Source organism: Protopterus annectens, chromosome 4.part1 (genome assembly GCF_019279795.1).
Source record: "Protopterus annectens isolate FY-2018-M chromosome 4.part1, PAN1.0, whole genome shotgun sequence".
Taxonomy (NCBI): Eukaryota; Metazoa; Chordata; order Ceratodontiformes; family Protopteridae; genus Protopterus; species Protopterus annectens.
Window position 1 is genome coordinate 807,819,010 of NC_056734.1, and position 24,741 is coordinate 807,843,750.

The 24,741-nt window shown below is 39.7% G+C and overlaps 1 protein-coding gene across 1 annotated transcript in view; it reads left to right on the plus strand.

The window, feature by feature from the left end:
- The window catches only part of LOC122801312 (AMMECR1-like protein), a 1,138,599-nt gene extending 1,118,402 nt beyond the window's left edge, over positions 1-20,197 (plus strand). The window contains exon 6 of the mRNA XM_044070856.1: positions 13,459-20,197. Coding sequence (XP_043926791.1) covers positions 13,459-13,570 — 112 coding nt within the window. The 3' untranslated portion in view covers positions 13,571-20,197. The remainder of the gene's footprint in view (positions 1-13,458) is intronic.
- The last annotated feature ends 4,544 nt before the right edge of the window (positions 20,198-24,741 follow it).

Consider the following 24,741-nt stretch of genomic DNA (forward strand, 5'->3'; position numbering starts at 1 on the left):
TCTGAGGGTATTTTCAGGCCTAAAGATTTGTATATTAAACTGACGCCTTCATCAAAAACAAGGCCAAAACCAACTTCTATGTCTAAAAAAATGACGCATGAGCCATGTGCTCAGGCCCCTATGCCTAAAAAACAAATGATCAAAATGGCTGAGGATTTAATTACCTTAATCAGGGGTTCCCAACCCCCTCCTGCTAAGAGGCCTAGGCAAGGTACTGATTATGAATCTTCAGATCAGGTTTCCATTTCTTCTGATCAGGAATTTTATATTCCTCCTTATGAGGACACTGATGCAGAAGAATCTATCCCTTCTGCTTCTCCTCCTGAGGATTTTTTCTTTTGGAGACATTGCATACCTTAAGGGAACATTTTCATTGGGAGAGTCAGGATTTTTCTGAATCCCTCTTCTGATCATGAATTTTATATTCCTCCTTATGAGAACTCTGATGCAGAAGAATCCATCCCTTCTGCTTCTCCTCCTGAGGATTTTTCTTTTGGAGACTTTGCATACCTTAAGGAAACATTTTCATTGGGAGAGTCAGGATTTTTCTGAATCCAAAAAGAGACTTCGGGATTTTCTTCTTTTTCCTCAGCATAGGCCTTTGGCTATACCTCCTGTTTTAGACATTGTTGATGATGATTTCTCAGAATGTAGCATGGCTCCTGATTCCCTGCCTCCGGCACCTAGTAAGCCAGACAGATATTACAGGGTTCCTGACTCCCACAAGTTTCTTTTCAAAAATCCTACTGCTGACCCTGAAACAATTTCTCAGGGTCCCAAGGGTGTTGAGGCTTCTATTGCTAAAAATCCTACCCTTTCTGATAGAGACTCCAGGGTGCTGGATAGATGGGGTAAGAAGGTTTACAAGTCTGCAACCCTGGCAGTCGGGGCTTTAAACTGTCAATTTCATATGCTTAAATATCAACAGCATGTCATGGGCTTACTGAAACAGAAAATTAAGTTGATTTCTGATTGTGTGGAAAATAAAGTTACAGGATTTATTGCATTCAGATGAACAAGTTGGAAAGCATACTTTGCAATGTGATTTTGATTCCTTGGAGGCCTCTTGCAGGGCTGACGTAACTGGATCTTTGATAAGACATGCTTGGCTCAAGGAGCAAAATCTGCCTGATCATGTTAAAGCTAAGTTGCTGGATGCTCCTTTACAGCAGGGCAGTCTGTTTGGTAATAAGGCAGAAGAAGTTTTGAAAAAGATGGAAGACAAAGCTAAATCTATGCAAACTGTAAAAGATTTCTTGCAAGTGCAGCCACCCAGGTTCAGTAGGCACTGGCCTACTAAGAACTGGTCCTTTCCAGTACCCAACAGAGCCACTCAGGTCAAAACCAGACACTCCAAGGGCTCCAGGATTCAGTCACAAGGATCTTAAAGGACAAAACAATGGGGTGCCACCACCTCCAAATCTGGAAGTAGCAAGGCACCACCCTACGGTAAACAGTCTCAATGACTTTCCTCTGCCATTTCCAAGCACTTATCTTTTGGCAGCCCCATTGGGGGGAAAACTAGCACTTCATGCTCAAAACTGGCATCTAATTACCCAGGACAAGTGGGTATTAAATATAGTATCCCAGGGGTACAGATTTCATTTCCACACGTTGCCAACTCCAAACGGATGGCCAGATCTTCTTCCAAATCAGTGGGCAGAGGCCCAGAAGCAAGTCATGTCCCTCAAGGATATGGGGGCTATTCAACCAGTACCAGAAAAGGAAAAAGGGCAGGGCTTTTATTCAAGACTTTTCCTGGTACCCAGAAAAGACAAATCATGGTGTCCAATTCTGGACTTATCCATTCTAAATACTTTCCTGGACATTCCAAAATTCAAGATGCTGACTCTACAACAGCTGCTGCCTATGCTAGGCAAGAATGCTTGGTTGGTAACTCTAGACTTAAGAGGCTTACCTGCATATCCCAATCAGGGAATCTTGCAGAAGATACCTCCGCTTCAAAGCAGGCTATTTGCATTACCAGTTCTTTGCACTGCCCTTTGGCTTATCTACTGCACCCAGGGTCTTCACAAAGTGCCTGGCAGCAGTGATTGCATTTTGCAGACAAAGAAACATTCAAATTTATCCTTATCTGGACGATTGTCTAATTCAGGCAGAGGACAAGGACACTCTTCTAAAACATCTGGTGTTTGTAAAAAGGCTTCTAACATCCCTAGGGTACACCATAAATGAAAAGAAATCACACCTGGTACCCTCTCAAATAATTACATTCCTGGGTGCAAGCTTGAATACAACTGCCCAGATGGCTTACCTCACGCCAGACAAACAAGTGACCACAAAAACTCAGCTATCTGCAAGACAAATTCTGCAGACTTTGGGGTTCATGGCATCCTGCATTCTACTAATTCCATATGCAAGACTGCATATGAGGAAACTTCAATGGTACCTAAAAAGCTTATAGAGTCAACATTGTCACAGGCTGGAAGCAATGATTCCGCTCGTTCCTTGCCTGCAACAGGAGTTCCTTTGGTGGGCAGAAGCCTGTCACCAAAACAAGGGACTGCCATTCACTCTACCCCCTGCCACCCAAACCCTGACAACAGACGCATCAGACTGTGCTTGGGAGGCCCATCTGGCAGGGAGATGCATTCAGGGCGAATGGAGCCCAACTCAGATGCACCTACATATCAACCAGAAAGAAATGCTAGCTGTACAGAATGCTCTGACAGCCTTCAAGGACTTCCTTCATCCAGGACAACTAAAGATAAAGACTGACAACACCACAGTTATGTGGTACATAAACAAGCAGGGGGGTTACCCACTCCTACCCCCTTTGCAGACTAGCCATGGCCTTGTGGAACACAGCCTTGACTTACCAAATACATCTACAAGCTCAATTCCTGTCTGGAAAGCAAAATACTCCGGCAGACGACCAAAGCAGAAATGTAATGGACCCACAAGAATGGAAACTGGATCCGCAAATCTTCAGCATGTTGACATGTAAATGGGGGAGCCCAGACATAGATCTTTTTGCCTCACCCCAAAGCTACCAGTTAGACAAATTCTGCACAAGATTTCATCACAAGAAAGCTTGGAAAGTGGATGCTCTATCCTTCAGCTGGAAAAACCTATCAGTCTATGCCTTTCCCCCTCTGCCTCTGCTCTCCAAGGTTTTACTAAAAGTCAGACAGGAAAAAACAAAAATGATTCTGATTGCTCCGGACTGGCCTCGCCAACATTGGTACCCACTTCTAAGGAATATTGTCACACCTTCCTTCATGGTACTTTCCTCAAACGCCTCATCTATTATCTCAGCAGAACTATCAAATTCTGCACACACTGCTCCAAACACTGAATCTTGCAGCATAGCTAATCAACTAATTTCACCAGTCACATCCCTCAGTAAACCTGTGATGGATGTCATTTTGGAGGCTAGAAGGCCTAGTACTAGAAAATTTTATGCTCATAAATGGAAGAGATTCTCTGCCTGGAACCAAGCACAAGAAATAAACACAGCAATGCCCAATATTCCTCAGATTCTGCAATATTTAACTGAGATGCTTCACAAGGGCCTATCTTTTTCTTCTATAAAAGTCCATGCCTCTGCCATCCCGGCTCATTACAACACAGAGCCTCCTCTCTTTTCTCATCCCCTGCTAAAGCATTACCTCAGAGGGGCCAAAAATTTGAGACCTCCCAGGAGAGCTCTAACTCCTGCATGGGACCTCAATTTTGTGCTGGAGAAACTCATCCTACCTCCTTTTGAACCAGCTGCCACTGCAGACATAAAATTTCTTTCTTGGAAGACAGCATTTCTTTTAGTAGTCACTTCAGCTAGAAGGATTTCAGAACTACAGGCTCTCATGGCAGTGAAGCCTTTCATTATCTTTTATCCGGACAGGGTGGCCCTCAGGACCAATCCTTCTTTTATGCCTAAGGTGGTATCCAGTGTGGCTCTTAACCAGACCATTCATTTGCCAACTTTTTTCCCAAATCCGCAGAACAAGGAGTGAATTCTGCATTCATTGGATGTACACAGACTACTAAGATTCTACTTAAACAGGACAAAATCTCTATGAAAGTCTGAGCAACTACTGGTGGCATTTGCTACAGGGGCAGAGGGGAAGGCTATCTCAAAGCAAACTATTTAAAAATGGATAAGCCATTGTATTCGTTTCTGCTACATGCACCATGGTAAACCTGTCCCCAAGGGGATCAGATCCCATTCCATCAGGGCTGCATCTACTTCAGCAACTTTTCTCAGAGGGGTTCCTACCAGAGACATTCTAGAAGCTGCTACTTGGAGCTCAGTTCATACGTTCACCAAACATTACCATTTACCTCTTTTTACTAAATCCAGGGCAGGCTTTGCCACTGCTGTCCTGCAGGGCCTTATAGCTGCTCCTAATGCTGTATAATTCCATCCTCCCATCCATAGTTTTGGGATTCTACCCAAATGTAATGACTGCAACAGTGAAACACAAACATAGTACAGTTGTGTACACTTACCATAAATGTAGATGTTCGAGTGTATTCACTGTTGCAGTCCGGGTTACCCACCCACCGGCCCCCTTTCTTCTCTATTATTATACCTCTCCTTTCCTTCACTATGCTCAAAAGCCTTTTTGGTGTATTTGCTTTTTGTTGGAGGTAAACTTTTTGTGTTCTAAATTACATGCATATATATATTTATATATTTTTGCTCCCCATTTGGGGGGGCACCTGTCATCTGATGGCAAGAAAAACTGATTAAAATGGCGTCGGCTGCATGTTTTTATACCCCTGACTACCTGACGTCATGGAACAGGAGACACCAACCGACGCAGGACCCAAGACTTTGTTATTCATGCCGACTGAGGGCAACCTGCCAGGAGATTACCCAAATGTAATGACTGCAACAGTGAATACACTCGAACATCTACATTTATGGTAACTGTACACAACTGTAATTTCTGCTTTCCATTATCCTTTTAAAAGTTAATTGTACTGCACCTCACTGATTTTGCCCAGCCATCACTGATCAGACCCCTCATGATTAATTGCAAAGATGTATTTATTATTTGTTCAACTAGACTATGGCCTTTTTCTTATTGTTGGGTCATTCAAAACTTGTACTAAAACTATTCAATCCCTTTCCAACAAACTGTGTATATCCATCACGTGTCCTAAGGTCTGAGCAACTCTGCTTAACTATTGTAAAAAAGTAAATGATGATTATTGGTCAAGCATAGAGTTGACTTCCTCCTAGTTTTCCAGTGATTTAAACCTTTAGTCCAATACTCTCTCCCTTAACAGCCAACCTACCTGAAAAGCAGATGTCTACAATGTAAGAAGTTACTCCCAGATTGGGCTAGTACTTGAAACCCAAATAAAAAAAAATCAGTAATAAACTGCATTTGGCATAGCTTCTCAAACATTGCTGCTAAACTCTCTCCTGCCCCATCTTAAAAACATCTCTACATACTCCCATCATCTTCGCTTCAGTTAAAAGATCATCTTACCGTGAAGTCAAAATGTAAATGTCCCTAGACTGGCACACAACCTGAGTTACCCTGTTCGTTCTGTTTATTCTACTTTATTGTCTCCTTAATGGCAGTTTAGCTGTGCAGATCTGCTGCTGCCTGCATCTTCTCAAGATAAGGTTAATTCACTCTTTCTCCTTCCTGCTCTGTCAGCTCCTTGTTTTTATCTGTTGTGTAGGCATGCACATTATTCAATACTGCATTAAAAATTGTTGCTCCTGCATGTTTACTATTTTTGTGTAATACTGTCTGTTGTTGTGCATCTGTATTTATCTGTACAGTCACAACCTGAGACAGAAATTGGTCAATAATCAGTGCTGTGCCCCTGTTAACAAATACTATAAGAAAATATTTTGGGCCTGTGACCAGAGTAAAAATTTAGACCAAGCTTTCAAGAAAAGTTGAACTCACTGGTGGTACAAGACATGGTTGTTCTGTGTCCTTTCTTTTTTGTTTGCCATTGACTTTGTGCCACTGGTAATGTCACAGAGGTTCAAGTATGGAATGCCACAAGTGAGGTCATCTCCAGCCTAAACTAGTATTGTAGTCACCCTAAAAGTATTTTAATGTACTACATTTCTATGTCAAGAGATTCTGATCGGCTCTTGGCTAGGAGATAAATCATCTTTGGTATTACATTTTGAGCCAAAAGGCAACATAAGGGATAACTAATCCCCTGTCTTTGAAATCAGGCTAAAAGTGAATACTTAGAGGGGTATACCTCAAAGATACAGGAGAGAGGTTTTTTTTAGTTACCATGGAGCGAAGTCCAAGGTGAAGAAAATGAGCTTTCTAGTAGATATCCTTGTAGTGTAAACAGATTGGAGTAACGTCTTTAAAGATGTTTGTACTCTCCATTTTTCTGTGTCTTACGCAGGCCTTCATGTTCCAGTTGACTGCAGAGGAATTGTCTCATCTCAAGCAGTGAAAGCAGAGTTTCATTTTGGGATAACAAGACAACTGAAGGTGTCATGGTTGGTTCTTTGGTTCCAACAGTGGGTCCCAATATCTTGTAAATTTAAGCAGTGTACTTCAACCTGTCTCTCAGCCGTATGGATGATTGTTACCAGGCAGTCGGGAAACTGATATTATTTGAGAGATGGGTATTTAGGTAAATTAAGGTATTTGCTGGAGTATTGTTTGGAGGGTTTAGAGGTGAAGGGTTTAATGGTTATGAACTTCATTAAGGTAGTGAGGCATGTTTTTTTGTATAAAAGTTGAGGTGCAGTTGACAGGCTGTAGTGTCAGTAGGAGCCAAGATGTTTAAGCATTTAAGTATGTTTTTGGAGATGAAGTCATCTAAACATTCTGACTTTGTGTCAGAAATTTAATACGATTACAAAGTGCTATAAATCCAAGTCATTAAATGCATCTTTCAGACCTGGAGTAAATAATGCAGTAAAAATTTACAAAAGAGCAAAGGACTTAAAGGAGTCTGTTGTAGCTTTTTTGCAGTACACCCATTAGGAGGGATGTGATGTAGCCAGCTGACTAGAAAAACTGCTGAAAATCTTCATGGTCATGAAAGGGATGATTGATTCTTCGTGACTATGAAGAGGTTAGAGACATTACTTACCACCCTAATTGTACCCCAAAAAGACACAAGCCCAGCGTTTCATAGATGGACATTTTCGTAACAAAACAGTTAAGATCACAATTATGTGATTTAAAACAGACCGTTAATCTGTGGTTAGATCCTGAGGGTCAACATACTAGAAATAAAATGATAGCAATATTAGGTGTAGACAATTTGTCACATTACCTACTGTTTTTAAGAAAGTGTGTGTGTCATACTGACACTGAAGGCACTGAAGGTTCTGTTGCACTAGTAGAAACGTTAATGAACTATGAAACCTTTTAGAACTGAGCACACTACATCTGTAGTGAAACCTGTGTGCGTTGCTAGTAACGTAACAAGTATCCGCTATTAACATGCTCTGTTTAAATGGTCACACAGCTAAATTTTGTGGTAGTGATACTGTTAGACCTGTGAAAACTATAACCTTTGAAAACATACTAATATGATTGTGGAATGCAATATATTACTACAATAGTTGAGTCTGAATTGTATTACTGTTCTCTAAAGTTAAGTAAGTGGAATGTATTAACAAACAGCTGCAAACTGCTGAATTCAGGCTGTGTGCGCGAATGCATGTCTTTAAAAAAAAAAAAAAAGGCCTACTGACAAAACAGTAGTACACATTCATGAACATAAGAAACGGTATCCTGTTTCTCAGCTAGAGATATAAACTGTATTTTGCTCTAATTTCCAGTTTTAACACGTTGCATGACAGAGGAAGGATTTTTACCCACTTAATAAATTGTGAAAGTAATATTTTGAAGGAAGCCCATTTGAGCCTTAGTGTGGAGAAGGAAGGGAGGGAAGCCTCTACCTAAATAGGGTAGAAGACAAACTTAACCGTCAGGCATATTGATTTGTGTACGAATCCAACAGCTTAAAGAGGGCATAGTGTTAGAAAGCCCTAAAGGGAATAATGTTTGGCTTGGAATACAGAGAGAAGAACCTATGCCAGTTAAAGAGCTATATCAGCATACTACCTTGACAAAGCAGCCTTCAGGCTTAGAACCGGGAGAAGAAAGGAACTTGAGCTTAGAACAACAACCTATTGAAGCCTATAAGTGTTGTACAGCAGAGACTACAAGTGATTTATAAAACTCAAGAGAATGGATCACTCACTAGAAGAATGTATTCTGAAGGAAGAATGCAGTATGCACAACATAACCAGAATTCTAACTATGTTAACCTAAAACAGAAAATCCCAGTAGAAAATTGTAAGCAACTGATTAGTGCTGAGGCGATTTTTCCAGGTTAGTTAAGTGAGTAGTAGTGCCAAGGTAGAGTTCTAAACCCAATTCTGTTGGTGTAAGACAAAAAAAAAGTCAAATAGAAGTCTCAAGTATCTTGTACAGAAAAAAAAAAAATAAAACTGAAAATGTGTTCCGAGGTACATTTTTTCAGAGGGAAAGCAACCAAAAGAAAATAAGAGGGTGGTGTTCATTCACCCTAAAATAGAGAGAGAAAGCAACATAAAGGAGAAAAATTAGAGAATGTAGCATGTACTGAGAGATGAGAGCCTTGAGCAGATCACTAATGATATTCTTGCTCTCTAAAAGAGTCCGTGCATAACCAAAGTGAGTATGAAAAAGGGAGCTCCTAACGGTAAGAGTATTTGTGTGGGTTACTTTTTTTAGGAGAAGAATTACAATGAGACTCTGGTGCCTGTACCGGTAGTAAAGAAGTACCTATTTCATAAGAGGTTGATATTGAGGAAACTCTTGGGTTGGCTGACCTTCAGATTGTCTGATTAAAAAGGCACAGTGGGAAAATGAGATTGAGCAAGGTAAATGAAAATAGAACTAAGGTAGTAGGGGAAGAAGCTGAACAAAGATGTTCCCACTTACCCATAATTTGACTTACAAAAGATCTGTGATAAATACTTAAGGATCGATAAGTAGTAGGATACCATCTTTTGGTACTCAAGCTTTTCAGAAATCTGATTTGAGATTAGCACATAGCTATATACATAGATGTATATTGGGGGGACAACTAGGAATGCACAATCTTAGCTAACTTTTTTCTTTCCAGGAATAATAGACTTTTAATTTCTGGCATTCAGGGCACCTGGCATAGAAGACCACCCCCATATCCAGGTTTTAAAAATCCCCCCGATCCCAGTGGTTGTCTCTGGGTGCTGTATGAGCATATTGCTGTGGACATCATAGGGGCTAGTGGTAAAATCCAACAATGGGTTTCATTACATTTTAATTACTGTGAACAAAATAGCAAAGTATCCTGAAATCCATTCTAAATCTGTAGCTAGAAAGCTGATCTTATTTTGCAGAATAGGGATGCCTAAAGAAAAACTGATCAGGTGATGCCATTCATTTTCAAAATAATGCAACTGTGTTAATGCTGGAAGTTCAAGTGTTACAAACCTCTGTGGAGCATTTTAACCAAACACTAAAGCTGTTGGTTAGAAAAAAAGTTGTGGTCAGTTACTACTAATTATCTCTTGGTTGCCTTTAGAGCAGTACTGCTGATCCCCAGAGGTTTTAGTCATTTTGAGTTACATAGCATGCACCCTCAAATACGGTTAGATATTGCCATTGAAACTTGGGCAGAGGAAGAAGCCTTATTTAATATTGTCATAAATTGCCATACTAACGTACAAGACAAGTTTAAAGTGGCTTTGCATACAGTCTGGAAAGATAAGGAAAGAGCACATGCAACACAAGAAGAGCTACGTAATAGAAATAGAAGGACCAGGGAATTTAAAGTTTGTCTAAATGGTTAAAGGTAATCAGAATAACGACACCATGTTAGGGTTCTGAAACTTTGGAAGTAGGTACAAACCTCTGTAGTTAAGCACAAGAGACTTGCAACTTTTATTGAAGAAAGAGAGCTTACCTCTGTGCTTGCAGTTCAAATAGATGATGTACTGTCTAAGCTACAGAAATAAAAGAAATAGGAACTTCATTATTGTGGCAAACTAATCTGCAATATAAAATAATCATCCCAGAGAAAAGTAGAGAAAAGAAGGTAAAAAGCCAGTTTGAAAATTGCTGAAGTACTAGTCTGAGGGAAACCTCTGTGAAGCCTAGCAGAGGTTCCAGGGAAAAAGTAACAAAGCAAAGGGAACAATTTGGACAAAGAGGAGAGATTAGGAAAGACAAAACAGTGCATCAGAGACTTTTTTTACTCTAATTCACTAAGTCACTGAGAAAATGGCAATTATCTTGTTACAAAAAATGACAATGCATGCAGAAATCTTTAAATAAGTTACTTCTTAAGAGACTGTAGTGCTGCAAAAAATTGAGCTGTCAGATGAGATAGTACAGGTACTGTACTGTCACCTAAGAAAATCAAGGAAAACTCAGAGCATGAATCAAAAATAAAACAAAAATAAAAGTTAGATTGTTCTCCAAGAGAAATTGTAAGTTTAATGCCTGAAAAGAATTACATTGCAGACTGTAAGAAGTTTAAATACAGTTAGCACACAGACGTCAACACAAGCCACATGAAATCCAGTTGGAGAGGACACATAAGGTATTCGTACCAAGTACCCTAAATGAAAGACAGCTAGATATATCAACAGAAGGAGCAAATCCTAACTAAATTAGAGCAGAAAGCAATGTCATTAAAGACTGGGGACAAGAGAATGTCCATGATTAAACTGCATCAACTAGACAAAAAAAATAAATTTTTCCTTGATAAGAAAATGTTGTGATGATGAAATTTCAACTGTTTTATACAGCAGTGTTAAATCATCTTTGCTTCAGGAGTAAAATATGTGTGGATTCAGACCTAGTACTTGAAGTTCTACAAAGAATTCAGGCAAGACCAGATTAAAAAATGAAATAGAAATGCTGAATGGCACCCTCACTTCTACCAGTCAAGATGTCCTGAAAACTGCACAGGACAGGCAAAGAAATGGAAGAGCATTAAAAAAGAACAGCAGTGCATCAGCCTGTCAGAAGACTGGAATCATACAATATCGACGAACAAGAAGCTATTTGAACCTCGCAATGCAACTGTCTGTAAATGTGAGTAGAAATAAACTAGTATTTTGGTGGGACAATTTATCTTTGTGGCTACTGAAAATATTTGTGCTTGAGGTTTTGCTATAATTGCTAATAAACCCCTATGTAGTTCCATGTCAGACTTAAAATAACATGTCTAATGTTATTACAAAGCTTAATCTTTAATGTTAAAACAAATCTTTTTGCTAGAATATAAAAGCACAATAAGTTATGTTGGCTACTTAGTGTAACATTAATATAAGACCTGCAGATGTTAATGAAACTCAGAAGACTAAAAGTAAATACATTTGTGTGGTTGCCTAAAATTCAAGCTCCCAGTATTAATTGCCTAGAGTTAAGATTATAATTTAAAAAATCTATCTGATTGGAGGTTTACAAGCTCAGACACCATGGCTTCCCATTCACTTGCAGTGTGTGTGTGTGTGTGTGTGTGTGTGGGGGGGGGGGGGTGATTTGGAGGCGTGGAAGCCATAACTGGGCGGAAATCTTGGGATATTACAGAAAGCCTATAGTCTAGTAATAGGAAATCACACTGAAGTAAGTTATGGATTTCCTAGTGTATGTAAAAAGCTATTTCAAGTTTGGTAGACGAATAAGTATGACCATTAGTTAATAGAAACGTTTGACTGACTGTCTTAAAGAGGAAATGTAATGTGTGCCATAAGCAAATGCTTACAAGTTTGACAAAAAGATTTAAAGTAAATTCAGCAGTAACTATTTTTATTAAAAAAGTTGCACTGACCAGGGAGAACTAGTAGGTCATTGGATTGATGGAAACTGCCTAGAACATTAGATAAAACAGCAGACATATTAGTTTATTTTTCCAAAAAGGTGTGAAGTTAACAGCAAACATCCATACACATGTTAGAAGCAAAACAAAGTACCAGATTTCGGAAAAACATTGCAGGAAAAGATAATGGAGTATGCCTAGATAGAATTGGATACATCAGAGGAAATCTGTTGCCTCTGTAATGGATTTGTATGTAGTTTTCCTTCGATATATATGGTTTATTTGTTGTCGAAGTGGAATTGTAAACATATTAAACAATGAGTGGTTATATTTGAGTGGACATAAAACTTCCAAAAGCATACCCCTGAACTGTCCAGAATTTCACAGAATGTCCAGATTTTTTACCTTGTATTTTTGGCCTGTTCCTTATAAAAATGTGGTATTCTGGCAGTTCATTAAGAATTGAAGTAATTAAATAATGATAGACATTCAAGTTTGATGACTTATCCTTCAGAAAATGCATGTTAATGCAAAACCTGTATGCTCAACTTTATTCATTCATAGGACCTGTACTTAAAATCTGTCCCTTATTTTGGGTCTTTGCACACACACACACACACACACACACACACACACACACACACACACACCGCCCCCCAAAAATATACATTTTTGACTTTATCCAAAATTTTTCTGTTAAGAGTTTGAGAGGCATGTTTGGAGGGGGGTGGAATTATATTCAGAAGTGAAGAGCGAATGGCAGCAAGGGATTATAAGTTCTGTAAATAAAGCCTGTTTCTTCTCAACTGAGTTTGTGGTGAAGAAAAATGCTAACATCTTACATAAATTTTGTTCATGTTTTTTGTGCAAAAGTTGTAGAAAATTCCTGTATACAAGATTGAATCCAGCATCCCTGAAATTTGTTCCATGTAATCCTACATTTCCCTTCAACAAACACACACACAAACAATTTAGATTTATTAAATACATTTCCCTCTTGTAAAACTTTATATTTCTTGTAATTGGTTAAATGCAAAAGCCTTAAATTGGTCCAGTTTCATAGATATGGTGTATATATATTTGAAAGTATACAAAACATTACCAAAATGCTATTATAAGCACAAAAGCTCATATTTTTTTTAAGATTGGAAATTCTGTTTACAATGCTATCTTAATCATTTGTTCTAAGAGAAATATATGTGGAAGTCTCTTTGGAGGCAAGCAGAAACGATATGTCAAAGATGAGAAGTTAAAGTGTATGAAAATGGCTTAGATGATATGCACTTAGCAGCAAAACAGAGAAATTTTACTTCCGAAAAATATAAAAACTGAGCAAGGTTGGATAGGGTGTTCTTATGAAAAGGACATATCAATTTAATTCTCTGTCTCTCAAAGATCTGCAGCAAGAGCAGGAAGTAATGTGAGTGAATGAGTGTAGAGTGATAATGAAAGAAAGGGTGAAGTTGAAAAGAAGCAAATGTATCTTTATTCAGCCAGGTAACAGGATGTCCAGTTTGTGTCTGACAAAATAGAAAATGTAGTAATACAGTCATGGATGGACTTCCGCTCCCAATAAAAAAAAAAAATAGAGTAGCCTTTAAAACTGCTTAACAGTTACTCTTTTTTGAATTACTGTACTGCACGTGCTTACATTTGTAACTCATTTTTTTCCCCTTTTAGGTATTGCAGTGAAAAGGTGACGGTTAGTTATGCTGAGTATTTGGCTTCACGTCAACAACCATTTCAGAATGGGGCCCTCCATTCTCCGCCACTTTATAATCATTACTCCTGACACACAGCTACATGACCAGTCTCACCCTCCTGATGCTGCAAACAGCTATGACATCATAGGAGCCGACAGTACCACATCGTGGTCAAGTTACTTCTACTACTGCACCGTTCTGTGATGATCGTGTCTGTTGGCACTTCTGCCTTATGCCACCAGACTGTACATGCACTGTCGGCATCCTGTGGTTCTTTTATTTTATCTTCCAAGGAAGCAAATTCTGTGGTTTGGAACAGAACCAGATGCTGCTCAGAGCACCGGTGAGCCACTGCAGCTCCAAGGAGCCACGTAGTTGAACTGTTACAGCCAGCTTGGCACTGTCCAGTGAAGTTTTGTTAAGCTAATTAATGAACATGTTTCAAGTTGTACTGAAACTTTGATCAGGATTCTTCCCCTTGTCTAAGGTCCATGTCTAAGGCCAGTGTTTTAGTGCCTCCCAAGTTGTTCTTACATTATGTTCCACATCCAAATCATTGTCAGCCCATAAGTGCTTGAGAATAGATTTTGCACCAGTGTGCAGCAGAACTAGTTTGGAATTGGCTTGGTGCACTCTTAACCTGCTGTTCTTGACATAAATTGTTAATATGGCGGCTGATTTCACTAGTCAAATTGAATTGTTCTTTAAACTGGCTGGATTATCAAATAATTTGCTCCAAGATCAATTCATGTTTGATTTGGACCGTTAGTGAACTGAATGTTTGTTAACAGTGTAATTTCCAAAGACAGTGAAGTGTGTTTTAAGAGGCAAAGTATGTCATTGAATATGGGATAGCCATGGTGATCCCAGATATTTGGATGTTTAGTGAATTCTGAGATGAATTTTTGTGGTTGTCAAACATGCTACCACAGCTGAATGCAAGTCTGTTTACAGTGACTTGGCAACATGCATACTATTCAAGATATCTGTGCATTTCTTGGATATACAGTACATGTGTGCATATCTAAAACAGTTGCTTTGTAGGCTGCGGTAGATTACTGCTCCCTTTATGCTTTGTTTAATCATAGGTTTACTGGTCTTTGCTTTGTAGGGAATGACAGCAATTACGTAGTATCCGACTGTTTACTGTTCCATTTAATAGTGCATTGTTTTTCTCTAGGATGAAGTTTATGGAGTAGTTATGGCAATAACTCACAGTTGAACCTGCAGCTTATGTGGCCAACATCCTTGTACTGTATGTGGTTGCTTTATCCTTTAAGCAAGTTTTTTTTTTTTTAGCTGAAGGCCATCTGGTATGCTGTGAAGGGTAAAAATCACATGACCAGAGTATTTGTCCAGCAAGAAGCTTGGTTTCATTAGCCATGGTTTATATGTAAAAGGCAAGATGGTGCCTTGCCATAGTTTCTTTTGTTGACAGTTTTATATGACTGCAGTCAGTGGATAGTGGTGTGATGGTGCTGGTTACCCAAGTAAAGTATGTGTTTTGTGCTTACAGTCTTTTGGATAACATTGTAGAGGTATTAATCTGTTCATTATGTATGTTCCTTTCACTTGAAAGTGTTCTGTGGTAATCATGTTGCAGTTCTTCAGTGGTCATTGTATTACGTCTGATAGTGTTAATTGCTTAGCAAGAGTCAGTTACTTGAATGCTGCCGTTCATTACAAGAAGGTAATTGCGTGGTTCTGGAGTGAGTGCATGCTGTTAAACTGGAGTTTGCTTTTTAGGTAGCCACTTCAAAGCTCTTCCATAATTTCAGTGCATTTCGTTAGTCTGAGTCAGCCAGCTGTCCCACCTTGACTGTGAACATACTAGTTAAATCTGTGTACTCCATATATTTTTTCAGCAGTAATTGAGTGCTTTAAGTATAATAATTACCTGGCTATGGTCTGTGTGAGTACGAACTACCTTTATTGTAAAAGGATGCATTCAGTGTTTAGAAGCACAGTCCAAGTGAGGTGCTTAGTATTTGGTTACAGGACTTCTGTGTTAGCAGATGGAAGGGTTACCTGAGTATTGTCCTTAAGAGACCCAATGATGCATTTTCTTTAGTGTGTCCGTCAGCGTGCAGATGGAGATATAGTATCATCAGTGTTTTGCAGAAGGTTAAATGTTTGGGATTTCTTCTTCCACAGTCTACAGTGGTTATTTTCCATTTTTCAGTTCATTTGCTCAGACTGAGCATGACAAAGGCCTAGACCATACTAGAAATGTGTGTGTTGCCCCTGCATGCATCCATTTTCTGGAGTTAGGTCTCAACTTGATATTTATCATATAGAGCCGATATTTTCAACGGTAAGTACAAGTCATCAGTATAGTAGTGTGACTGCTGTAGCATGTTCCAACACCCATATAGTGTGGTACTACATGTATTGTTTGTGGAAAAGATGTAACATTAAGAAGAACTGCCTTAAGTGCCAACATTTTAACCTTGCCATGCCTGACTGCTGAGATGGGAAAAGCCTGTGGTTTATTTTGTCTTACTAGATGGTTGCTGCTGAGCGTGCCCAGAGCTGTAATTATCAAGAATGCCCTATTTCTGATCACAGATCATTGCAGGAGTACTGTGAGAAGGAGAAAGCCGTGGAGGAAGGATACATCTAAGAACCTCTTGGGGGGGGGGGGGAGAGACATACCTGAGACGCACTTTTGTGGCCTTTGCATTTCACAGTCTCCCACCCTTAAGAAATAAGAAGACAGGTGGTAAGAGATCTCCAAGAGGTACACAACAGCAGCAGCTTTTTGAGATCTCCAAGAGGTACACAACAGCAGCAGCTTTTTGAGGGGTATGTCTTCTAGGAATGATAGCAGTGTCCACTCCTCTATAAAGCATCCAAAGTATTTAAACAACTGGCCTACACCCATGAAGCAGTTCTGGAAACTGTTTGAGAGCTGTGGAAGCTTTTCACCAGACCTTCCCTGGCGTAGTGGGGCCTTAGTGGCTCAGGTTGAGAAGGAACTGTCAGTGCCACCCCATTACTTCACTAAGAAGTGCGGGCTGATGTCTGTGTTGTTTCTGCAGCACCAGCAGTTTTTGTTAATCTCCCAAAGCTATGATGTCTTGATTCCTGATATCTAATGATCATCACCAAAAAGTCATCTCTAACGATTGCCCATGCATTGTTTACTATACACATTGTGCATTTAGAAACACGAAGAACGCTCAGGTCCTCTTACGTATTTTAGGGTTCACAGAAGTTTTCTTTTTTGCAATGGGAAAGAGGTTCAGAAGACTAAGAAGCCCTTATTCTCTGTTCACAAGCAGTTCAATCCCTTATACTCTCCAAGTAATCCTCTTCTTTGGGGAAATATTCAGGCTAAGGAAGTGTCCAGTGGACAGACATCTGCCCCCTTTTATCCATCCTCAAAATGTTCTAATGAGTATAGCATTGGTGGCATAAGCTTTGCTGGAGAAAGACCTCCGTTTCATCTTTTTCCTGAATGACTGGCTCTTGGCAGCTACAAAGGAAGACTTCATGGTAGTGCCCTTGGTTTGAAAGCTTTCATGGTTTCAGGGCCTCAGAAACTCCATGAACCAATGTTCGAGAGTTGATTTTTTGGGACACAGCTTCGATGTACTTTACTGTTGGTCATTTTTATCTGTAGAGAGATCTTATGTCATGATTGTAACATTCTTGGTGTGAACACACAAGAGGGTCCAGGTTTCGACCCTCCTCCTCTTTTTGGGTTTGATGGTAGCTATAGTCATCTTGGTATCTTTTTGCATACCTAAGAACCATTCTAGTATTGGATATGTTGGGTGGGGTATCTTTAGACACGGACACAATTAACTGTCTTTTGTGCTGGCGATATCTGACCCTTGCTGTTAGGTTATGTAATGATGGGCTATATCCATCCCAGTGTTAGTGTGTGTCTTCCTTTCCTGTAACAGCATTTGTCATGGGTCCTGATTGTGGATGCTGAAAGAGAGTGGAATTGAGAGCCATCTACTACTACTACTTCATGGTACAGGGATAATTGACCTCCCCAGAATAGAGGAGATGCCATATATCAGCTGTATTAGTGTGTTTCTTGCTCTGCAGTGAGAGCAGAGACCAGCGGCCCTCCTGCTATGGTCTGACAACTGTTAAAGATACAAAACCTAAACCTGATAATGGCCACTCCTTCCTCCTGTACAGAGAGAGATTGTAGGTCTGGCAGTGGTCCACAGACAGGTGTCATCCTTAACAGCCATTCATATCAGGATAGTGAATGAGTTGGTAGACGGCTTTGAGCTTCACCTCCAGTAATTTCCCACATCTGACATTTCAGGGTTACTTTTTAATCAGAATATTCTAGCAACAGATCAGCCTAAAAATCAAGTTCCTTACCACTTGAGAGAATGTTGTCCTTCCCCATTTCTCTGGTGACAGCTGGCTTTGGCTCCCACCTTATTGGTAGCAGTCTCTGAGGTGATTGATGCTAGTAAAACTTGTATTTATAAGATGTGTTCTGTAAAGTGGAATTTTTTCATCTGTGTGAAATGTGTCACTTTGCCAACTCAGTTGTAATTTCTCAGGTTACTCTGATGTATTTCAGGTACCTGCATTTTCAGGTACCTGCGTTATCCTCAGCTAGTCAAGCAGCCCCTTAAAGGGGCTCTGCATCTGCCCACCTTTGATGAATGCCTTTTCTTCCTTCAGACTAATTTTGAGCGATACTTTTTCTTGTCCTTTTATTTATGTCTAATGGTTTTTGGCGTCTTTAAAAATGCTAGTCTTAATCACCTTTGCCTCTTCTTTAATAATGTTGGAACTTCGGGACCTTGTTTATAGGGAACCATGTTTGGTCTTTTGCAAGAATTGAGTCTCTTACAATCGGCCACCATTTCTTTTTCAAAAAATGGCCTCAGACTTGTTTTTAAATCAGTCCATTCTTCTTTTCTTTCCAAAGATAGAAAGTCAGGGAAAAGGAGTCTCCTATTTGCACGGACTTAGACGTGCACTGTCCGGTCATATTTCACTTGAAGATTAATAGTTAAAAGGCCGAAGAGTTGTCTCCAAGGGGTGTGGCTGAGCAAACCCTGTCCAAATCTGTTGCATCATTTTTCAGTCAGTGAAACATCTTTAGGAAGATGCTGGTATTAAAGGCCACTGCACCATAAGTGTATCCACAGCTTCTAGTGCTTGCATCAAGATTGTCTCCACTGTAGATTTTTGTGCTGTGGCCATTAGGGCATCATTTCACACATTCCTCAAACAACATTGCTTGACCAAAGATTCCTGGAGTTTAGGCTTCCTTTGGCGCATTAGTATTACAGACTGCAGTTTTCTATGCTCTTGCCTCTTTGTTTTTAGCCTTTCTTCATCTCCATCTTCCCAGAATGTTTAATGGTATTGCTTGGGGTTCTTCAAAACAGTTACCCACTGCACTGCAGAGGACTTCTGATATGCATTGCAACAGTTATGTACTTGCCATATTAATTTGTGAGGATGTTTTTAGAGATATTACTTATTTTCCCTTCCACTTTTCCTTCTGTGGTTGGATGACTACTCCATCCAGTGACTGTAATTGAAGTTTTCTTTGTGTAAATTTGTATATTTGTTTTATTTGCAGTCTGTGTTTGTTCAGTGGATCATGATCAGAATGTGATACTGTGGCATGTAATGGCTGCAGATGCTTGCTCTTCCAAATATGGAAAAGGGAGAGAGAAGTTTGTCAAGTAGTAGACTTTACCAGATATCCCAGCAGTTGACACAGTACAGAGAACTTGGCCACAGTTCAGCTGGTACAGTGAGTTCATACCTGTTGTCTACATAACTTCACTAAACTGAATGCTATGCAGTGCAAGTAATTTAAACAATGCAGTTTGCATGTTTGAGATAAGTGAGACAATCAGATTTGCCCTTGATTTGACTTCTGTATGTTAAGGGATGCTCCTATTGGAAATAGGATTGTGTTGCTAATTTTACTTAAGTAGTTCAGTGTCAGTTGTGCTGCCCATTTTCATAAATGCTGCCATGTTAGCACATTTTTTTTTAATTATTTCATTCCTGATTAACTAAATTGATGTTTTGGCAAAATGGCTTCAGCACCCACATGGAATCATCAAACCTTTGCAGGTTTGGTACTGGTACACTACAACTCCAGACAGCCTTCTGGATTGGTAGAGGAGTGGTCATGTGACTTTGTGATGTGGTATATGATAACACTTTTAATCATTTAATTGGTTTATTTTATGATTACTGCTGGCCTTTTATGCATCTTTAGATCTTGTTCCATTGTCAGCAGCTGTCTCTTAAATTCAGCTGTAGTACCTCTAGAGACCCCAGCTATATTTGTCAGTACATTTTTAGGTAAGGAATCTTAAAGCGTTCTGAAGTGTGCAGTTCACTGGAGAATAGGTCCTAACTATTAGTAAAAGTGCTAGTGAATGGCTACTGTACATTCATATCTGTTTTACCACAGAGTTAACATACAGAGTTGCACATTATGGAGGATAGTGTGAAGCTAAAATAGTTACTGAATAAGGCTCTGCAGCAGAAAATGCTAGATACATATGTAGTTTCACAAAAAAGTGATCATCAGCACTCCTAACAAAAGTTTGCCTTGTGTATAGATTTACTGTGTCTGTTTCAGAGATAGGCAGTCCATGGCTACCTTAGTGATTTACTCTACACAGAATTTATTTTGGATAATTCTTCTGCAGCTGGCTGCTGTTCTTGTTTTCTGTTATGAAATAAAAGTTAATTTTGTAGTTAACCGTTTCATGCCTTTACCATTATCCCTCACTCAGGCAAAGATCAAATATGTGTGAAGGTTACAGATTTTGGAGAGCACATTAGAACTATATATTCTAGCTTTGTGCTTGAACCAAACCAATCTGAGGCATATTTAAGATCCTGGAGTCCCTGTCCTGAAGTTCAATTAGGAGTCAATTATTTTGGGGGACATGCAAGGGCACTGGGTGTTCTCTACCTTACAGGTTTCCCCTCACTGTGATGGCCCTTCATTTGTAGAGAGACTTGAGACTCATGAGGTTCTATATGGCCTGACCTTTGCCCTTTTTCTTCTAGAAATACCTTAATGTGTTATAGTAAGGGAGGAGAAATTCTGTGCCCCCCCCCCCCAAAAAAAAATGGAGCTGGATATTGAATGCTGTTCTAGGAACCTGGAAGCATCTAACGTCTGCTTCTTTGACTCTAAGGAAGGCAACATGCTTTTTATAAGCCTATAGCCGAGTTACTATTCCATTACCAGGCAGTCTCCATGAGAAGAAAAATTGTAAGTCCTGACTGTGTCAACAGACTTGGACCCTTCTGTGCTTAATGGCTGCTAATGTCTTTATAAGTGCTTCTGAAGATGTTGGCCTTGCAGTGGTCTGTTAGGTGCCAAGTAGTTGCAGAACTAGCACATGGTCATGAATCTGCTGTTATGGTACACCTTTCAAGCCTGTATCTGAATCCGTCTCATATCTTGACAACTTGTGTATCATTTCTTTTCTTCCATAGATCGAGACATGCCCCCCCCCCCCCCAGTATATGGTGCTCTGTATTGGCCAGCTGGAACTCGGGGCCAGCATGCAAGCTCTCATTGCCTTAAGAGGAAAAGTTTTACCCCAGCTCTCTACTTATTTGGTCTGAAAGCCAGTTTGAGTAGTATCTACAAACAAGGAGAGTGCATAGTCATATTCCACATGCAGACAATGTAGCGCATATCTCAGTAAGACACAGAAGAGTCTGTTTTAGCGAGTTTCCAGTCCCTGGAAATTTTAAAATGCTGGTGATGTACTTAGGAATTCTTACAGTATTCCTTTAGCATTGCTGATTCGGGAGCTGTATATGGATTGGATCTTCCAGAAGTAGAGTACTCAAGAGATCTCTGTGCTGCCCAAGAGAATGCAGATTTTCCACTGTTTTCTGTGTAGCAAAGCAAAGGGGATTATGCTGTGGAAATTTTCCATCCCTCGACCTTGGCAGGGGAGATTCCTGTGCACCTTCCAAATTGCAGATGTCACAGAAGGAGGAAGTTGACACCCTCCTTCCTTTTGGTAGAAAAGGGGTAGTTTCAGGATTTCTAATACATGGCAAATATAAGAAAATCTCCCAGTACTAACGTTAAGGTGGGTCCTCCCACAATTTGAGGGGGTGAACTTCAGTCCCACCATTGGGCTGGTTCCTGTTGCAGATCCAGTTAAAGTGTTGAGGCTAGTATGAATCCTTCCACCAAGAAAAGTCACCCTTATTCTGTACAGTACTAAAGTTGTTTTGGCAGATAGCTGGTTCCATCCAAGTCATATAGTCTGCACATCGTCCTGCTGTACTCAGGCTTATTTATTGTGTGGGTCTCAAGTATTCCACACTCAAGGTATGTGTATCAGCCATTTTATCTATTCAGCCTTTGTGAAAGGCACTCTTGTCACCAGTTAGGCAGCTCCTTCAAGGGATGGTACTTCACCATCTTTAAAGCACCCCAAACCCTTTCATGGAATCTGAATTTTGTAGTTGAAAGGCTTCCCCATCCCTGTTCAGACCCACTGGCTTAAGCGTATTAGATTTTCTTGGTAAATGCCTTTCTTGCTTAGTGAATATTACCTTAGCTCACAGATGTCCATTGCTGGCCGTATTGTGTAGGGAGTTGTTTGGTGTTTCACAGTGATCGAGTATCCTTTAGTAGTAACCCATAATGTTCATCATATTGATCACTGCTGCAGCAGCCTAAGGTATACGAGTTGTATCCTACAAGGGTACAACAGCCAGCCAGCTTCCAAGACTTTAGGGCAGCCTCCATATGCCAAACCTTGAGTCATTTCAAACTGGGCAGACTGAAAAGGCAGGTTTGGGTGCCAAGCCCTTCAGAGCATTCCTGCCGCCAGAGTTCACTCCCATGAGGCATTCAATGATTGACTGTCAGTTTGTGCTGTACCTTTGCTGAACAGATAGTTAAACTTCCTTTAAAAAATGTTTGATAATTTCCTGAACAGAAAAAAAGTGTTATCAAGTTATTTTAAAGCTAGGAGTTTGTGTTTTAACAGACTGTCACGAGACAGTATTGTACTTTTAAAGTAGAGCGCTGTTTTTTTTTACCTGTCAGTTGTTTAAAGTATTTAAAAAAAAAAAACAATTTCTGTGGAGGAATTTTTACTTTTTGGGACTGGGAAAGTATTTTAAAGTGCTTTTACTATGTTTTTCTTTGAAAAAAAAAATACTTTTAACGACTTAAAATTTTTACCAGTTTATGCTGATTGTTTTCACTGGGAAGAAGTCACCTTTTTTACCTTGACCATGTCAGTCGTCCTTCCAGCCACCACAGCAGGTTAACAGTTTGCATTAGCAGCAGGTGGATGACTCTGTTGTGGCCATTAGTTGTACCTCATACCACTTATCTTTTACCCTAGAGCCCTCTAGTGTAGCACCTACAGCCACTATGGACTTGGGAGTTAGCCACATCCACTCAAAAGTGTTGGGGTACCCTCAGTGGGCAAGGGAGAGGGAACAGGGAAGGCTTCCCTGTTTTGTCAGAGGAGTGTGCCCATCCCTGGGGAAGCTGATGCTGCCATTTAATAACACTGTTGGCCCAATTTTTCATGTCAAAAAGAAACTAAACATGCATCCACTTTTGTGGGTCTAACTAAGGGTTTCATTTAGGCTCTTTATTCTTCCTATAAAATAGTTTCTGATAAAAGAAAGAGGGGGTACCTCTCTTTCTGAATAGATTCAAGATTCTGAATCTGCACAGGAAGATGAAGGAACAGATGCAGGGTTTCCTCCTGAGAATTGTGATTTAGACTCAGAGGAGAGCTCAGTTTCTGAGCCTCCCTGTGAGACTATTTCCAGAATGTCCCAGTGTTTTCAGTGGAAAAACACTGAGGTTTCTCAGTCCCTGAAAAAATACTATAAGCTGTTAAAGAAGGAATTTCCAGAATCTTCACATATTCATCCAGTTCTGTCAGCTTTGGAGGATGTGTTACTGCCTGCAATTTTCCCAATAGTCGACCAGATGCCCCTAAAAAGGCAGCTAGGGTGGTTTTATACATGCCTTCCAATCCTGACCCAGCAGCTATAGCTTTCATTAATTTTACTGTTGCTAAACATTTAGTTAATTACAATCCTACTCTTTTTATAAGGATGGCAAGATTATTGATAAACATGGGAAAAAGTGTATACTTCTACAACTTTGATTTTCAGAATTTTAAATTGTCAGGCTCATATGTTAAGGTTTGTTCTGACTAATTGTGAAAGTATTAGGAGTGTTTTGTCTGAAGTTTTTTCTTGTAAGGAAAAATGTGCATTAAATAATTTAGTTTCTTCTAGTGTACAAATCACTACTCATTGTGTACAGTGTGTGTGTATGATTCATTTGATACTTCAAGGACTTTGGCTACTGGTATTGTGTTGAGAAGGTTTGCCTGATGCATTCTCAGAACCTCCCAGATGATCATAAAAGTGAGATTTTAAATTCTCCTTTGGATAGAGATATTTTAGTGCCAAAGAAATAAAATGCTTGGAAACCAGTTCTGAATATTTCTTTCCTAAACCTGTTTGTGTTGGTGTTCAAGTTCACAATGCTGTCAATTCACAACCTGCTACCTCTTCTTCCTCATTCATGTTTCCTAGTAACTCTGGTTTTAAAGGATGCTAATTATCACATCCCTATTTAGCCAGACTAAATTCGGTTTTTAAGGTTTTGTGTGCCTGGATCACATTATCAGATATCTGCTTTACCTTTTAGACTATCCACTGCACCAGGCATGTTCACAAAGAGTCAAGCTCCAGTTATAGCTTATTGGAGGCTAAAGGGTAGCCACATTTTATTTATCGTTAGACAACTTACTTTTTACAAAATTTCAGGAATCTTTCACTTGGGTGCAGGATTTCTTACATAAGCTGGGATTCCAAGAGAACATGCAAAAGTCTTGACTTGCTCACACAGGATTGCATTTCTGGGGTATCTGCTTGACACCTCAGTTCAAAGAGCTTTTCTTCCAGAGGAAAAAAATAGATTTATATCTCCAAGTGTCTGGAGCGTTTATCCCTGGGCCTCAGATGAAAATAGGCGCTGTCCTAGTCGGACTTTCCCAGTCAGCAAATATTAAATAAATATCTGTTTCTAAGGTTTTTCATTCAGACTTCAGTTACTGCAAGGGAATACCTCAGGATGTCTCATGGCATCTGTGATTCTCATGATACCCCTAGCAAGACTTCACATGAGAAAGATGCAATGATATCTGAATTTGTTTGGTCCCAGCACCAATATTCTTTGTTCTTTCAAATTTCAGTGCTGGGGTTTGAAACCGGGAAA